We start from the raw sequence: 19,107 nt of genomic DNA, 5'->3' as shown, positions 1-19,107 counted from the left end.
ATATATATCAAACGCAATTATTTTCCAACTGTTATATACACCCTTTCTATTTGTATATATCTCGTAAATCATATGCATATATATTGAAAATATACCAAGTTGTGTATTTATGTAACTTTTATATTTAAACGAATGGGCTATGTTATTGTATATTTATAAATATGTATACATACAAGTATAGAAACATGAAATGAACCATATATTTTACTGATATAATTATCATATGTATATGTACGTATATATTCATTTGTTGCATATTTAGGTAATGAAAGTGTACACAAAAGATAATATGCTTCTCTCAACATATAATATGCATTTTGCGCTATTTATAAGAGTTTGAGAGGAAAAAAAAAAAAAAAATATATATATATTAATTATTGCAGAATAATAAAAAATAAACGCGAACAAACCGCTCATGCATTTATTTAAGCTATTCGAAAACATTAATAATTTATAGGTTGTCTAAATTTTTAAATACAATTTTTTTTTTTCATTTTAAACAATCAAATGATATAAGTAATGAAAAAAGACAAATCAAAGAGTTAAATTTTAATGAACAAAAAATGGGTAGCAAGCAACAATACAAATATCATTTATGTGTTTACTAAATATAAAATGGGCATTTTAAAATACATAATTTTTTTCCTATAATAAAAGAGTTTTTTATATGTACATTTTCGTGCACTTATTTTATTTATTGTTTTATAATTATACATATAATAAAATTAAAGTAAAATAAAAAAATAATAACACATTAAAAATAAAGTACAAATTATATAAAATTAAATTATTAAATCCTTAATATTGATTGCTAACGCATAACAATGTTATATTTCTGAAACAAATTATCTTTGAATTATTTTTTTGCAATGATTATGGAGGAAAGTTGGTATGATTGAATAAATCGATTCTTCATTTTAACTATTGTCAACTTTATTTGATTGTTCTGTAAAATGCTCGAATTATACAAACCATTTAAAATATATAGGCTACAATATGCATATATAATTATATACATGTATATTTTATTTAAACAATAATAAAAAAAGAAAAAAAAAAAAATTGTTAATATATATGTTTTATTTTTTTTTTTTAAATGCGTTAAAAAATAAAAAAAGGTTAGCACAAGTCGAATACGAAAAACAAGTGTCCTGCATACGGTGTGTATACTTGTTCAATATATCAACTGTTTTTTTTCTTTTTAATCTCTTCAATAAAATTTAAAAATAAAGAATTTGAACATTTTTTAATAAAAGAAAAAAAAAAAAAAAAGAAATGGCCCTTAAAAATATTCTTGTATTATAAAATTATTTAACGAAAAATGAAAATTTCTTTAAATTTCCTCTTTTTCTGCTTTTTGGTTCACCAAGTAATCTTAAAATATTTAATATAACATAAATTTGTACAAAAATTAAATGATCTACATCCCCTGTGTTTTCTACACTATATATACACTTGTTTTAAAATCCTTCTTTGTATTAAAAAACAACATATATGACATATGTATATTTTTATGCATGTATCTGAATTTGCTGATTTAAAAGCAAAAAAAAAAATTATATTTTTTTTTGTATAAAAAAATATTCATTTTGGTACATATACACAAAGTTGTGAATATAAAAGACTCAAGTATACATATGTATGGTTGTAGAACAACACTATTTAATCCTATAGTTGTGTGTGTTATAAATACTTGGAAGTAACATGCATATGGGAATATAGGACATGTGATATTAGAATAATATATTTTTTTGTTAAGAAAGAAATTATTTTTTATTTATACCTTAATGATAATTTTATAAATTTTTTTTTTTTTTTATTTTACCTCTTTTAATCTTTTTTAATATACATGCTTATGTTTCTATTGTAAAAACATCATCAGGTGTATAGCAAAAAATATGGATTTATCAAGAATAATGCTCAAAGAACTAAAAAAAATATATTCAGGAATTTAAGTCTATACACCACTTACAATGCAAATGAATTAAAAAAATATTGCGAAGTAAGATATTAATATAAAAAATATGTTATGTTTTAAATCATATTGTATATATGCAGTACTCTCTTAATCAAACAAGTGGTATATCATTTATGCATGTGTTTTACGTATATATGTATATAGGTCTACATAAATAAATTTAAAATAAACATAAGTATAAATTGTGTGAAATAAATACATATCAAATAAAAATAACATTATATGGCTAGCTATATGAATTGTACATAATTTTTTATTATTTTTTACAATAATACAGACTTCCAGAGTTGTATGCACAGGTGTTGGTGTTGTAAATGGAGTTGGAATTGGAATAAATCAATTTTGGGAGAACATACTTAATGGCTATAATTCGATTGACAAAGTAACCAAATTTGATGTAACAGGAATGTCATGCGGAATAGCTAGCACAATAGATAAAAAAAATTTTAACCCACCTGATTATTATACAAATAAAAAGGATGCAAATCGTAATGACGATTGTACCCATTATGCTATAGCTGCAACTAGATTAGCAATAGATGATGCTAAAATAGATTTAAACAAAATTGATAGTAATAAAATTGGAACAATTATTGGAAGTGGTATTGGTGGATTAGATTTTTTAGAAAGAGAAATGAAAATAATGTATGAAAAGGGTCATAAAAGGGTAAGTCCATATTTAATACCCGCAATGATTGCAAATACACCATCAGGGCTTGTATCTATTGAAAATAATTTAAGAGGAATTTCTATTGGTATGCTAAGTGCATGTGCAACATCAGGAAATACTATTGGTGAGGCATATCGATATATAAAATATAAAGAATATGACGTTATGATATGTGGAGGAACTGAAGCTAGTGTTACTCCGATTAGTTTTGCTGGATTTAATGCATTAAGAGCAATGGCTGTTGGATATAATGATAATCCTAAAAAGGCTTGTAGACCTTTTGATTTAAAAAGAAGTGGATTTGTTATGGGTGAAGGATCAGGTGTTTTAATACTAGAATCATATGAACATGCAATAAAAAGAAATGCAAAAATTTATGGAGAAATTTTAGCATATTCTTCGGAAAGTGATGCATTTCATATAACATCCCCTGAACCTAATGGTTTAGGATTAACAAATTCTATAAATAAGGTAATAAAAAATGCCAACATAAGTGGATCCGATATTAAATATATAAATGCCCATGGAACATCAACTAAATTAAATGATCAAATAGAAACAAAAGTTTTTAAGAATGTTTTTAAAGATCATGCATACAAGTTACATATATCATCAACGAAAAGTATGACAGGTCATTGTATAGGAGCAGCAGGAGCGATTGAATCTATTATATGCTTAAAAACTATGCAAACAAATATTATACCTCCAACAATTAATTATGAACATAAAGATGATGAGTGTGATCTAAATTATACACCTAATAAATGTATATCCTCAAAACAAAATATTGATTTTTCATTAAATACTAATTTAGGGTTTGGGGGACATAATACAGCACTATTATTCAAAAAAATTACAAAATAAATTTATTAGTTGATATTATCATTTATTAGTTGATATTATTATTTATAAGTGATTCTTTGTAACTTTTTTTCATGACATCTTTCTCGCACACTTGCGTATATCCACATGTATATATACACACTCATCTATGAATGTACATATTTTTAACAAATCACAAAAGTGATACCATATTATATGTTGATTTTTATTAAATATTAATATAATAGGGTATATGACATTTTGTCATATTTTAAAATGGTGTATCTTTTTCCACATCAACAGTTATACATATATTATATTCCTAAAACTAATTGGATTAATTATCGATTTTTTCATTATTTTTTTTCATATAAATTTTAATTAAGCAGTTTGGCATTAAAAAAAATATATATCAGTTGTAGGGGAAATTGCAACTACTATTTTATGTATCTTTGCTATTTATATTTTCGATAAAAATAAATATTAAAATTTAAATTTATTATAATATCCATTTTTTCTTATATTTAATCGATATACCATTATTATTTTTTCATTTATAACTCTTTTCTTTCAATTTTTTTCAACGACATAATTTTTTATGTTTTTTTTTATTTATTATATTTATCGAAGGGAGCTACAAAATTGGGGCAATTTCTTCTATCTGATTGTAGTATATTGTTGGGGAATATATATTTACATATTCACTTTATTATATATATTTTTTTTTTTCCTTATTATTAATTTACCCTTTATATGGGATATATATATATATATAAATTTTACTAAATAATGAGTTGAAATTTATATTTTTTCATTTATTATTTATTTGTAAGAAAAGTTAGGAAAATTGAAAAAATGGGGTTATGGATTAATCATATATACATATATGCATAAATTCCTTGAGTACATAGATCATCAAATTGGAATAGTTTTTTTATTCTGAGGTTATTATTAAGAGTAGATATATATAACCCTTGGAGGGAAATGGAAACGCATTAATATATATATTGTATTTTTTTTTTTTCTTTTTCTCATTCATAATACTTGCTAAAAAGGGCTAGTAAATTGAATATTTGAAAAAGTAAAAAAGGGGATTGATTATATATGAATTATGTATCATATATATATATCATATACATATATATACATACATATAATTGTGATAATCCGTTTGAAAACAGATTCTCCAATTTTTATTAGAACATAATATAGAGACTATACAATTAAGCATTCGTTTTATATATTATAAAAATCGAAGAAGGTATTATACAACCCAATTAAATACAAAATGGAAAAACAAAAAACAAAAAAAATAAAATTAAATGTTACAAGAGAAGAAGACAATTTACAGAGTAACATATATTATGTTTGCGAAAAAAATATTATTATTTCTCAATTAAATATTACAATTAATTATGATGAAAATAATATAGAAGAAGATGATTTTGGGAATACTGAGGAATGGAATGTTAATAAAGATGTTGAAAATGAGGATGATAATAATAAAAAAAAGAAATACATTAATATAAAAATATCTTATAGTGATGAATTAAATGATTTATATTTTAATAATGTAATAAATAATTTGTATAATTATATATTTGAAAATAAATTAAATAATTTGTATATAAATAAAAACCACACATGGTTTATAAATATAAATATATATATATATGAATATACTCCATATATATATGATCACATTTGTAATGTTATAAATGTACATTTATCTATTTTATTAATTCCATTTTGTTTCTATGACTTTGATTCAAAATGGTATAGATGTGTAGAAAATTATGACGAATTTCTTAAGTTAATTAACAGGACTAATAATATAAAAGATAATGACGAAAAAACAAACAATAAAACAGTAGATAATGAAAAAAATCAAAATAAAATAATTCAAGAATCTCAAGATGCTTCAACAGAAGATCTGATACTAGTTTTAGATAAACATGAACAAAATAAAAATATTATTATAAATCAATTAAATAATACAAATTTTGATTTATTTGTTCAAGTTAAAAATATAAAAACAACTGGAATGTTTAAAAGATTATTTATAAATTTTATTCCAATTATAAAAACAGTGAATGTAAATGATCAATTTATTTATATTGTTAAATTTGTAGATTATTCTTCTTTTTTTTTAAGTACCCAAAATAATGTTAATAATAATATTATATATAACAAAATTGTTCAAAACCACAATTTTTTAAATTTCAATAAATCTACTATTTTTAATTCCACAGATAATAATCTAAATGATAGTGAAAATAAATTCGAATTCCTTGATAATTATTATATTCTTTTTAATGGCAATCATTCAAATATTGATGAGGCTAGTATACTCTTGGATTCCAAATCGACAATACGTTTTTACTATGATTTTATCATTAAATTTTGTACAAATTATTTTACAGAAAATTTTTTAAAATGATATAATCAGCTTCAATACTATCATATCTTTCAATATGTCCACACATATAACATATATATTTTTTGTCCATCTTTTCCTCGATCTATTTTCCCTTGTTTGCAAGTATTTCCTCGGAAATTCGCCATAGTTCCTACATTGAACGATCAACATATAATTCATTTTATTTTAATTTTTGTACATAAATAAACATGCACGACTGCATATATATACATATATATACTACTTAATGCACATAATTTTTTGTAGCTAGTTCCCAAATGAAGGGTCATATGCTTATCTATCCTTTTTCTTTTTCCTTTTTTTTTATTCCAAATATAACTTATTTTTCATCGCAAAATTTGCAACAATTTTAATCATAACAATACATGCATAAGTACATGCATAATTGCAGTTGCACATTTTAAGGCGTTAACTGTTTACCTCTGATTTTTTCATATCCTTGGCATAGTGTCGAATATAATCCAATTTACAATCAGAATAGTAGGACCCTTTGGCTAGTTCACGACGATCCAAAAGGCATACATAACTAATAATAAATAAGTTAGAAAAATGTAAATAATATTAAATTCGAATAATCTGCAAAATTAAAGAATTATTTTTTTCATTTTCAATACTTACAGTATGGTTTGAGCCCCTTGTAAAGTTGTCTTTGGAAATGCAAAATTTTTACAAATTGCTTTAAACCAACTTTGTTCATATCTAAAGAATTCTGATTTTACTAGACCTGGGTTTATTGATACTGAACATGCATCTGATTTTTGCATTTCAAATCTATATTTACAAAAAAAAATTAGTTTTAAAATGTAATAATGCACACTAAATAATTGGCAATGTCCTTTTATTTACTACTTGTTTTTAGTTATATGAAAAATTTTATTATATTAAGATAATTCATTACCTTTTCTGTAATTGTTGCGAATAATAAAGCATACATAATTTAGAAAAATTATATTCCTTTCGATAAAGAAGATTTGATTTACTATAATTATCGTTATTATTTTCATAAATAAAGGCATAATCTACATCCTAAAAAAATAAAAGTAAAACATTAATAATATTGAAAATATAAATATATCTGATAAAGCTATGTTTGATAAACAAAAAAACGAACCGATTCCTTCAAGAGACTGTGTGCTATACTGCTAAGATTCACAATTAATGTTCCTGATGTTAATATTCGATTATATAAAAGATTAATTAAATAAAAATGGCCATAATAATTAATAAAGAATGTTGATTCAAGTCCATTGATATATTCAAGTTTTCTGTTCAAAAATCCTGTACGTTCATAATTATTTTATTTTTTAAAGAAAAACCGAGAAATATGAATATACAAAATAATCAAAATATAAAATTTTAGAATTTTTTAAAACCATTTATAGACAAATACATATATATTAATAGAAAAAAAAAAAACAATAAGAATATGGAAACCTCACCTGCATTGTTAACTATTATATCAATTTTGGGAAAAGTTTTTAATATATAATTAGCACAATTTTCTATGCTTTTATAGGATCCGAGATCAAGCTCTACACAATATATTTTCGCGCTAAAATTGAGAAGAATATATGTATATGTATGTAAATTAGTGCCTTAACAATTTCATGCATATAAACAAATAATTAAATATTAGTGCAATCATCTTACTCAGGATATTTTTTTAATAAACTTGCGCGAATAAAATCCATATGACTTATTGATCTGCATGCTAAAACAACGTGACATTCATATTTTAAAAATTCATGGACAGCAGCTAACCCTATTCCTCTATATCCTCCTAAGCATTTAATACATATAATATTTATGGGTACTTATTTTTTGATACAATTAAGGGATAGTTTAAAAAAAAAAAAAAAAAAAAAAAATACATATATATACCTGTAACTATTATACATTTTCCTTTTAATTTTAATCGATTTACAATAACTTCTTTGGTAGTTCCCCCAATATTTTTTTTAAGCAAAACGAAATAAAATATAATTATAACTATTATATTTGTAATGCAGTGGTATAATATAGAATCAAACGGCGAAAGTCCACCATATTCCTTAGCAACAATATATCTTATGGCTTTATATATTGGAAGGAAACTGTAATAATATTGTAAAAAAATAAAATCGTATATTTTACCAATTTAATCAATCAGATAAAGGAATGCCACCTCACACAAAAATGTGTACAAATGTGTGCAAAAATATATTCATATGTTTGTGCATACACACACACACAAAGTTATGTACGTATATGCATACACAATAGTGGCTAACTACGATGTGGTTTTCAAATTATGTATTTTACATTTTATATTTCATATTTTATATTTCACATTTTTATGCCGTAAAAAAGTTATTACCATATTATTAGCGAAGTTAGAATAAAAAAAATCAGTCTTCTCAATGATGGATCAGTGAGAACAACAGCAATAAATGACTTGCTCTTATTTTTTATTTCCATATATATTTTTTTTTTTTTTAACGTATATTTATATGGATACAAAATGAATTAGTTAACCTTGGGTATAATAATTATATTAAACAAAAATTATTCTTAAAATAAAACAATTTAATACAAATAAATTTTCCCTATAAAATATTTTAAATGTTAACTTTGCCGTTTTAAAATATAGCAAATTTTATATTATACACTCATATTTGTATAAGTATATATATATATGTATGTATAATATATAAAAATATGTGTATGCTTAATTATCAAATAATGTGATTTTCGAATTATTTTAGATAGCATGATATTTTAATAAAAACATAGTTGCTTATATTTTTTCTTAAAGGTTTACAATTTGTGGATACAAAATAAAATAATTTTTTTATTCGACACTAAACTGTAGATATTCGCCTTTTACCAGTAAATTCAATTATATGTACGTCATTTCTTTTTTTTATTTATTTGCTATTCACTTATTATAATTTGGGGATTTTTATATTTATATAAAATATATATAATATAAATATATATATGAATTATTCATTACCTTTGTTATTATTTTTAATAATGTGATTTATTCACATATATGCATACATTTTTATAATATTGTATATATTTAATGATTATGCAATTATTTAATTTAATTAAGCACAGTAATTCATTTACATATTTATTAATATATTTTTATATTTAAGGAGTAATTTTTATATACTATTTCCCAAATATACCTTTTTCTTGTTCTACATTTTGTATATTTAATTTTGAATTTTTGAATAAAACAAAATATTTTCCTGTTTATTAGGGCCATATTTTATAGAACATTTGAAGAAATTATTATTTTATTATTTTTTTTTTTTTTTTTCAAGAAAAAGGCTAGATCACTATTTATTACAAAACTGAGTATAAAATTTGAATGAACATGATTAGTGAAAAAGCCATATTCTACATGAACATTTTTTAAAGCATAATTTGTTTATTATTTGATATATTGTTATTTTTTTTTCAAATATTGATAAGATAATTTACAAAGAGGAGCTTAACTAATGTGTATTGTTCCTAATTTCGCTATTTCATAAAAGTATAAAAAATAATAAATACATGTATATATAAAAAAAATATATTACATAATTAATAAAGACCGAAATGAATTCCAAGAGTATTGAGATTCTAAATTTAATAGAGGAAAAGTCCTTTAAGAAATGTGAAAAATTAATTAATGCAGGATTAAAAGGAAAAAAAAATGTCAAACTATATTTAATTTTAAAATGTTTATTCCACTCTTATGTTAATGAAATAAAAGAATGCAATGAAGGATTAAATGAAATAAGTTTAGAAGATTATGACAGAAATATGTTTTATATATTCGGAAATATATATATAAATATAAATAAAGAAAGTAAATTAATAGATATATATGAACAAAAAATAAAAGCACTTGAAAATAATAAAAATAATATTAGTGGTAATAATAAACAAGGACAAAATTCAAAAATTATAACAACCAAAATGGAAATTGAAAAAATATTAATATCTCTTTTTGATTATTGTATAAATAACAGTTTTTTTAAAAAAAGTACTAATTTATCTTTGAAATTATATAAAACAACTAATGATACAACTTATTTATTATATAATTGTTATTTGCTATATCTTAACAATAATACTAATAATACACAAATATATAATTTATCTTTAAATTTTTTGAGAAATTATAATTGTTATAATTATAATAAAATAACACAAAATTTTTCTTTTTTTTTAATCCTTTATTTTTTAAATATAAAAATGAGAAATTATGATGAGTGTCTTAAAATTCTAGATTATACAAAATCAAATCATTTTTTTTTAAATACATTACAATATCAAGTGTATAAATTGTATATATTTTTTATTAGTGGAAAATTGGAAAACTGTTTATCTATTTTAACAAAATTAATAAAAAACGATTTACCAGAAAATGTAGATTATTACATACTCTATATGGATATTATAATTTATCTTCTTAATATAAAAAATGATAATGTTGAAAATTACATATTTGAAGATGTTTTAAAATCATATAAAAACGATTTAATGTATTTAGAATTTTTTAAAAAATCAATGATAAATGTTTATATAAATAAATTCAAAAAATTTCCAAAAAATATTAACAATTTTTGGGATGCTATATTTGAAGAGAAAAAGGAATATTATATTTCGAACGACATATATGTAGACATATTAAAATGTGTTCTTTCATTTTGTAATCAAACTATTTCAGACAATAAAAATGGTGGAAAGCCAGGTGGAAAACCAGATGAACAGCCAAATGGGCAAGCAGCAGAAATAAACCCTCTTGATTTAATAAAAAACAAACTCGAAAATGATATTAACAATTATAAAAATGATAATTTTTTAAAAAAGATTTACGAAGAGTGTAATGTAAAAGTATATATGTATATGCTTTTTTTATTCATATTAAAAGAGAGTAATAATTACAACTTGTTTTATAATATTAAAAATTATATTAGTCTTTTAAATGATAAAATGATAATTATATTAGTTATATTTTTTAAAATTATTCTTAAAAATTTATATGAATTATTAAATAAAGAATATCAAAATTTTAAATTAAATTTAGCTCAAAAAAATAATCACATTCAAATTAAAAAAGTTATTTTACAATATATTAGAAAAATATATAATTTTGAAAAATTACATTATCTCTTATATAAAAAAAATGTTCATCAATCTTTTACTCGATTATTTTCTTTATTTATTCGTTTTTTTTCCGATTCAAATTTTATAAAAAATGATCATGAAAATATAATACATGTTAATGACGATAATATGATTTGTTTGTTAGTCGAAATGGCTCTCTTCTTAGATAAACAACAAGTTTTAAGTTTTCAAGAAAATTCTCAAAAATCACACAAAATCGAAACCACGACATTTCATGAAAAAACTTATAATTCATCCAAAAAAAATGAAGATATATTTTTTTATTTAAAAGAAATAGAAAAAGATATAGACTTAAAAAGATTTAAAGATTTATCTGAGTATATAGAAAATATAATACCTCTTTTTGATGATTTTTTTTCTTGTTCTAATTTAAATAATATGGTAGAAAAAAATCAAAAAAATGATTGTGATGAAAATATGATGACTGTAAATTTTGAATGTGTGGATAATAATAAATGTTGTAATGATGAAAAAAAATGCAAAAAAAATATAAAATTAACAAATAGAAAATATTATATTATAGCATTAAGTTTGTTAAAATATGCATATAATTATAATAAAAATATAATAAAATTAGAAAATGAAAATAAAAAAATAAAACGTATTATAAATAATGAATATATTAATGTAATAATATTACTAATCTATTTAAATAATATAATTGGAAATTTTTCAAATTATACTGAATTAGTTGATAAGTTAAATATCAAAAATATACAACTAATAACATATTCACCAATATTGTTTATTCATTCATTTAATTATTCATATTATACAAAATTTAATAATACCATAAAATTAGCAATCAGTTATTATAATGTTCAACAAAATAATTTAAAAAGCTCAATTTCAAAATGTTTTAAAAATAATTCTTTTTTTAAAATTAATGAAATTGTTAATTCATATTTTTTAAACTCATCAAATATATTTTTTTATTTTTTAAAATTATTATATGTATTTAAAACTCAACTTGAAGCAGATAAAACAACAGGTTATACTAATCTATATGCTAGACTAAAATATAAATTTTTATTAAATGATTTCAAAACAAAATTTTCATTTAGTAATAAAGATTCAGGATCATCATTTACAGGAAATAATAACAATGCTTTTAAAAATACAAAAGATATAAAATATAATACAATTTCTAAAATGAATAGTCAACAAATTGGTGACAATAAGACACCTACTTTAGATATAGATAAAAATACAAAAAGAGAAAATATTTCTGATCAAATTGAAAACAAACAAGAAAGCTTAGAATGTAATATTTCTAAAGACAATGATAAAATAAAAAATAATTTCATAAATTTTTTAAAAAATTTTAATCACGAACTTTTTAATCAAGATAATATATTTTCCCATAAAATTTTATATAAAAATTTGTTATTAGACAAATATAATTTTTTAATAATAGATAATCAAGCAATTTTAATTAAATATAATATCCCGTCTTTTTTATTAACTGTTTATAAAAATTATGATACATTTTTTTACAACCAAATTTTACATGAATCATTAACAGCCCAATTAAATGAATTAAATTTTTTAAAAGAAATAAAAATTTTAAATAATTTAGAAGCAAATAATGTATATATGATAAAAGATATCAAAACTATATACCCAATGATTATTTTACATAATTTTTATAGCATGAAGGGTAGTATATATATAACTAGCCACGAACAAAATTTAACAAATTCAGCAAATTCAACAAATTCAACAGATTCAACAAATTCAACAAATTCAGCAAATTTTAAGAATATAATTGTTAACTCAAATACTGTTAGTAAAGAAAAAGATGATAATCATAGTTTGATGGATATTCCTTTTGAGACAATACAAAAAAAAGCCAATTATGATACTGTTCATAATGATATTAATTTTTTTATTTCTAATAATACATATATTACATTTGATAAAGAAAATTCAAATTATAAAAACAAATTTATTTTTAATAATACAAAAAATCATGAAAAATATTTTGGAAAAAATGAAGATTACTCAAAAAAAAATTATTCATCTGTATCCCCTTTTACTACATGTTTAAATGAATTATTTAATTATCCTCTTCAAAATTTGTATCTAAATTCAACAATTTTAAACACAATTATGTACATATTTCACAAAGCATTTTATTACTATTCTTTTGATAATAATAAAAAAAATAAAGCAATTCAAAAAACAAAAACCGCTTTTTTATATCTCGTATATATTATTCATTACTATGAATTAACAGATCCTGTACAAAATTCAGAAAATAAATTCCATTCTAATATAACAGAAAATTTTACATCAAATAAAAATTCTATTATCCAAAATTGGAATGATGCTGATTTCTGTTATGGTGATTTCTTTTTAGATGATGATAATGTCAAATGCTGTTTAGAAACATCAATAGAGTTTAATAATTTTAGAGAAAAATTAGGAACATATTTTTTTAAAAATTATGAATTAATGGAAACAGCCTATCATAGTGATATATATAATACAAGTGCCATACTATTCTATAAATGTTTACTATTAAATATAAGCATGTATATAAATATATTAGAAAATGGTGATATAAAGAAATATATTAATAAAATACAATTTTTATATAATTCTATATATTTACATTTATTTAATGATATTAAAATTTTCGAGCAACTTTTGTCTAATGACAAAACATATCAAATTATAAATTTATCATGTCTATTCAAAAAATTTAATTATCTTATTCAGAATATTACGATTTTCACTTTAATAATTCAATCTATTTATAATTTAGGAAAAAAATATATATCAACTGAAAATAATTTGAACATAAAAAATTTAATTACTAAAAATATTTATTTACTAACTCAGCTAAATCAAAATTTTAAAAATTACATAAATATATTAAATAACTACAAACATCAAACAACATATAGTATATTAAACAATTTTGATATTCAATTAATAGAAGAAATTAAAATGTCTTATATAAATCATGTTTTAAATTTAACCACTATCCTTAATAATAAGATACTTATAATGAAATCTTACGTATGACCTATCTTTTTTTTTTCTTCTATATAAAAATATAAAAAATATGTTTTGTTTTTGTGGGACAGTTACACAATGTAAAATAATATTTTTTTAATTAATTTTTTTTTTAATACTTAATATTTTCAATGCAATTAACACATATATATTACTATTTAAATTAGTAGTTATTTTTACCAGCTACATTGGCAATGTCATTCAATCATATATTCCTTATTTGTTCATTATATTTTTGTTGATTAAATTAAAATATATTTATTATAATATTTCATTTACCCTTAACACATTATATTTTTATCATATTTATGGATGTTTCTCCCACATTATACCTATCATTTTATTTTTAATTTATGCACACACCGTAAAAACATTTTCATCCACAATTAAACAATTTTTTCCAAATTTGTGTTACTAACTCATTTTATATCGAAGAATGGAAAATAATAAATAAGATCTATTTACCATTTGGCAAGTACATTTTTAAATAGAGTTAAAAACTATTTTTCTTTAATTTTGTCTCTATTTTTCTTTAATTTTTCCTCTATTTTTCTTTAATTTTGCCTCTATTTTTCTTTAATTTTGCCTCTATTTTTCTTTAATTTTGCCTCTATTTTTCTTTAGTTTTGCCTCTATTTTTCTTTAGTTTTTTTTCATATAATAATGCATAAAAAATATTCTTACGAACAAAATTAGCTACTACACAGAATAACAATAAATTAATGACATGGAAAAAACGAAATTGTAGACATATACATATGCTTATTAATTTTAAAACGATATGATTAAGCAATTTAAGATAAAGCATATATAATACAAAATGTGTGTAAATTTAAGAATGGTAGGCCACAAAAACCGGGAACTATAAAAGTGAACAAATATAGACACGAAAAAAAATAATCACCATAGCTTGAAAATAAAGCTTTTGAACTAAGCATAAAAGAAAAAAAATCACAAACAAAATTATGTAAAATACAAGGTATATGAATTTACAATAGTGTATAATGATTCATAAATCAATTTATTATATAATCAAAAATTAGAACAATAAAAATATCAATTTATTTAAATACAAAAAATAGAAAAAGGAACTAAACATATATACGCCTGTTTTCATATAAAATTGGTAATTATTTAAAAGTAAGCGATTCGAGTGTATATATTCTTTAACTTTTTAGTGATAAAGCCATCAGATATGCAAAATATTCACATATATTATCCAGGATACCATTTTCTGAAATTTAGAAAAAGAGGTGAATGATAATGGGCATGATATATATACAAATATTTTATAATCGCAAAAAAAAAAAAAAAAACAGTTTTATGAGTTCACTAAAAGAAAGAAACTCAATGCATTTATTGTCTAAATGTATATTTTTCTCATTTTATTAAATGAATTTGAACCTATTGTATCGGAGGTGGATATTTCTTCTTCATCTTTAGTTTCTTCAAAAATGTTAAAATGATTTATAATATTATCACTATGTTTAGACAATATATCATCATATTTTATTATATTTTTTTCAATATAAACTTTGCTGCTGAAGATTTTTGTTATATAATTAGCCGTTGCATCTTGGGCTCCTTTATATAATGTTTTTAGTTTTTTAAAACTATCGTTTCCATTAATTTCATTATTGGTTCTTAATTTATTTTTTTTGATTTTACTTCTTAATCCGTTCTTTTTCTTTTTTCTTTTTTTTCTTTTATAATTGCTGCTTTCATCACTGTCATAATCATTTTGTTTTACCTCGTTTGCATAATTATCTGGTTCATTATTATCTTTAATTAATTTTTTTACATGTTCTGATAATTCATGTTTAGCTTCTTCAGATATATTGAAAAAATTCCCGTATGTTTCTAATTCATTATGGGTATCTTTTGAAGTTGATGTATCTGTCCTACTTGTAATATTTATATTTGCTGGTGCATCATTATCTTTTAACAACAATTTACTACTTGCATAATTTGTATATTGTGGATTTTTTTCATTTTTTGTAATTAACTCTAATACGTCTTCAGAATTACTCTTTAACAAAATGTGACTATCTTTGTCTATTTTATCAAAATGCAGTTCATGTGAAAGCGACTTTTTTTTTATTTCATTATTAAAATTTGAATCTTTGACCATTACATCGTTAATCACATTCTCCATTTTGCCAATTAAATTGTCTTTTAATTTATATTCTAATTCTCCATTTAATTTCTTGTTTAATTTTTCATCTAATACATCCTTAGATTTCTCTTCGACATCATTTGTCTCATTTTCAGCATTGTCGCTTGTTTTTTTAATTTCGCTCATTATTAAACAAGTAAATTATTTCATTATCTTGGAAACAGACGTTGGTGTTTTTTATAATCAATGGGCTATTGGTTACTTTAGTAAAATAATAATTATATGAAAAAAATAAAATAATAATATTAATAGGAAAAATTAGTTATAGAATAAAAAAAATAAAATAAAAAAAATAAAATAAAAAAAATTAGTGTTTTTTTTATTTATTATGAATAAACATTTTAAACATCCATGATATGCAATATATATACATATACTTGTTATGTTTTATATGTTCATGATATTTTTACATATTACACACAAATTTGCATTCTTTTAAGATCAATTTTGTCTATTGAAATACAACCTAATAAAAATATTCTTTACTTTTAAATATTGCATATATAAACAGAGTATTTGTTTTCTAAGTTAAATAATTTCTTATTTAAAATAAATAGAGAACAAATATTTTGACCAAACCATTATTACAACATCGCTGTTTTTTTTTTTTTTTTTTATAATTTTTATATAATTAAGATATATTTTAATTACTGTTCAGAATATTTTTCATTTTAATACATAATATTTTTCGAAAGATCTAATGAGGGAACCAGTTTTATTATGAACGATCAGAAAATTTTTCACATGTGTCTATATTTTTTTAAAAAGCTTTATTTATATAGCAATATTGTTATGAATGTTCATATTTTTTTTTTTTCAAAGCTAATTTTCTTATGAACAGTCAGAATTTTTTATTATTTACAATGCTAAATGTAAATTTTGTCTTTTTTTCTTTTAGCCATCTTCATATAATAAACAATATATCTCCCATTGGTATATATGCTTACGGAAAATAATATATTGATTTATAATATTTTGAAGCTATTTATTCCTTTGAATTAAAATATTAAGGATATTAGGCCATGTCGCAATATGCCAAATATTTATCATAAGAAAAATATCACCTTCCGTATATATGCAATGATAAATACACAAAAGATTGCAACTTTTCATTATTCCTTATAAATAACAGGGGGAAAATATGCTGTCACATTTCAAAATAATATACATTTTGTTCTCTACTCCCATAAATATGGAATTCATTGTGTATATTATAACCTATATAATTAATTACTATCTTTTGTTTTATTTTTTTAATGTTTGTGACAAAAAAAAAACATTTCTTTTTTTGCTATTCAGATGGTAAAATGTCATATATTATAATTTATCTTACTTTGGAGTTAATAATTTTTTAATTTAACCTAGAATTGAATTGCTATTTTATTATACATTTTTTAACATATTAAAAATACACCATCTCTTACACGCATGTGCGCGTTTGTTTAGTTTTTTTTACAAAAGAATTCTGCTAATAATTATTTAAAATAACTTGTAACATTCAGGATATTAGCGCAAGCAAATAAATACGCTATTCATAAAATTCGAATAATTAAAATACTGAGAAATATTTTACACTTATTTTTGCACAATTCATAATAAAGTATAAACAATATTTTGAAATAAATATATTCTATGATATATTATATATAAATCCTTGGAAAATAAAATTTCCTTGTAATAAATTATATATATTAACAAATATATACAAATTATTTAAAAGAACAATATGCATAATATATATATTAGTATATAAGAGTGTATATCTTTTTACAATAAACAAAGTATCTTTGTTTTTTACAAAAACAAAATAAATAAAAAAAAATGGGGAAGATAAATATAAAAGATTACGGAAATTTATGTCACTGGTTTAAAAAATTAAGCAACAAAAAAGCAATGCCATTATTGCCAGAAAAAAAGGAGGATAGACTAAAACGATTTACAAATTTTTCTTTATATCATATAATGGAAAAGTATGAATTCGTCCCAAATTTACTTTTACAAACTGAATATTTGTACCCAACTTTACACAATAACCCCGAGGTATTAAGGCAATCATATTTCAATCATCACAAATTTTCAAGCGATATGACTAATGCTAAGAAAGGAACGTGATTTATAAAAAAAAATGAGCACAAATTTTGCATATAATTGTGCAAAAATGGAAAAGATGAAGAAGAAGAAGAAGAAGAAGATGAAGATAAGAGCAATGAGAATTTTTTTAAAAAAAGACAACAGCTTCTTCTATTAATCAAATTGTTTAAAAATAAATTATAATAAAATAGGTAACATGGATAAATAAATATATGAAAAGGGATAGAAAGTGAATTTCATGTTCCCTTTCTCTTCGCATTTTAAACCAAAAGTAAAAAACAGCCCAGATACTGGACAATGTATACATGTTTGTGCCAATTTGGGGGAATATATTTTATTTATATTTTTTTTTCATGTTTTATTTAGTTTTTTTTATTTATAGTTGCATTAGAACAAACTAATGAAAAATTTATTACTATTTATTTTATAAAATATAATGTAAATTAAAAAAATCAGATTTAAATAGGAAAAAAAATATATATGAATAAGCATATATGGCTTTTGTTAGCCTATCATATATATATATATATGGTGGGGATTTAAAATGTGTTTTAAAAAAAAAAGTAATTATATATTCCCGCTCATTCCTCATTATTAGAATGAATAAAAAAAATGTTTTTAAAATAAAAAAAATATAACAAAACATCTTGTTTGCACATAAAAATAACCATTCCTCAGTTATTTCCCTAAAACAATTTTTGTTAATTTTGCTAATTTTGCTAATTTTGCTAACTTTG

At 21.1% G+C, this 19,107-nt stretch overlaps 6 protein-coding genes across 6 annotated transcripts; 4 read left to right on the top strand and 2 right to left on the bottom strand.

Moving 5' to 3' along the window:
- Positions 1–1,321: 1,321 nt before the first annotated feature.
- PY17X_1126500 (3-oxoacyl-acyl-carrier protein synthase, putative) lies at positions 1,322–3,512 on the top strand (the record flags this gene model as incomplete). The annotated part of the gene is made up of 3 exons (XM_022956532.1): positions 1,322–1,369; positions 1,883–2,002; positions 2,256–3,512. 3 exons carry the CDS (start codon positions 1,322–1,324, stop codon positions 3,510–3,512), a joined length of 1,425 nt encoding a protein of 474 aa, XP_022812422.1.
- Positions 3,513–4,758: 1,246 nt separating this feature from the next.
- PY17X_1126400 (conserved Plasmodium protein, unknown function) lies at positions 4,759–5,910 on the top strand (the record flags this gene model as incomplete). The annotated part of the gene is made up of 1 exon (XM_720275.2): positions 4,759–5,910. The coding sequence occupies one exon, from the start codon at positions 4,759–4,761 to the stop codon at positions 5,908–5,910; it is 1,152 nt and encodes a 383-aa protein (XP_725368.2).
- Positions 5,911–5,992: 82 nt separating this feature from the next.
- On the bottom strand, positions 5,993–8,367 carry PY17X_1126300 (oxidoreductase, putative; the record flags this gene model as incomplete). The annotated part of the gene is made up of 9 exons (XM_022956531.1): positions 5,993–6,040; positions 6,331–6,436; positions 6,529–6,681; positions 6,809–6,936; positions 7,022–7,188; positions 7,350–7,462; positions 7,561–7,690; positions 7,792–8,003; positions 8,267–8,367. 9 exons carry the CDS (start codon positions 8,365–8,367, stop codon positions 5,993–5,995), a joined length of 1,158 nt encoding a protein of 385 aa, XP_022812421.1.
- A 1,134-nt stretch (positions 8,368–9,501) lies between these two features.
- PY17X_1126200 (conserved Plasmodium protein, unknown function) lies at positions 9,502–14,112 on the top strand (the record flags this gene model as incomplete). Its single annotated transcript, XM_722600.2, has 1 exon — positions 9,502–14,112. One exon carries the CDS (start codon positions 9,502–9,504, stop codon positions 14,110–14,112), a length of 4,611 nt encoding a protein of 1,536 aa, XP_727693.2.
- Positions 14,113–15,269: 1,157 nt separating this feature from the next.
- Positions 15,270–16,405, bottom strand: PY17X_1126100 (conserved Plasmodium protein, unknown function; the record flags this gene model as incomplete). Its single annotated transcript, XM_022956529.1, has 2 exons — positions 15,270–15,337; positions 15,508–16,405. The coding sequence occupies 2 exons, from the start codon at positions 16,403–16,405 to the stop codon at positions 15,270–15,272; spliced, it is 966 nt and encodes a 321-aa protein (XP_022812420.1).
- A 1,695-nt stretch (positions 16,406–18,100) lies between these two features.
- Positions 18,101–18,391, top strand: PY17X_1126000 (conserved protein, unknown function; the record flags this gene model as incomplete). The annotated part of the gene is made up of 1 exon (XM_022956528.1): positions 18,101–18,391. One exon carries the CDS (start codon positions 18,101–18,103, stop codon positions 18,389–18,391), a length of 291 nt encoding a protein of 96 aa, XP_022812419.1.
- Positions 18,392–19,107: the final 716 nt, after the last annotated feature.

The sequence above is a fragment of the Plasmodium yoelii genome (genome assembly GCF_900002385.2).
Source record: "Plasmodium yoelii strain 17X genome assembly, chromosome: 11".
NCBI classification, from domain to species: domain Eukaryota; phylum Apicomplexa; class Aconoidasida; order Haemosporida; family Plasmodiidae; genus Plasmodium; species Plasmodium yoelii.
The sequence above is the reverse complement of the archived record's forward strand: the minus strand, read 5'-3'. Positions and strand labels throughout refer to the sequence as shown.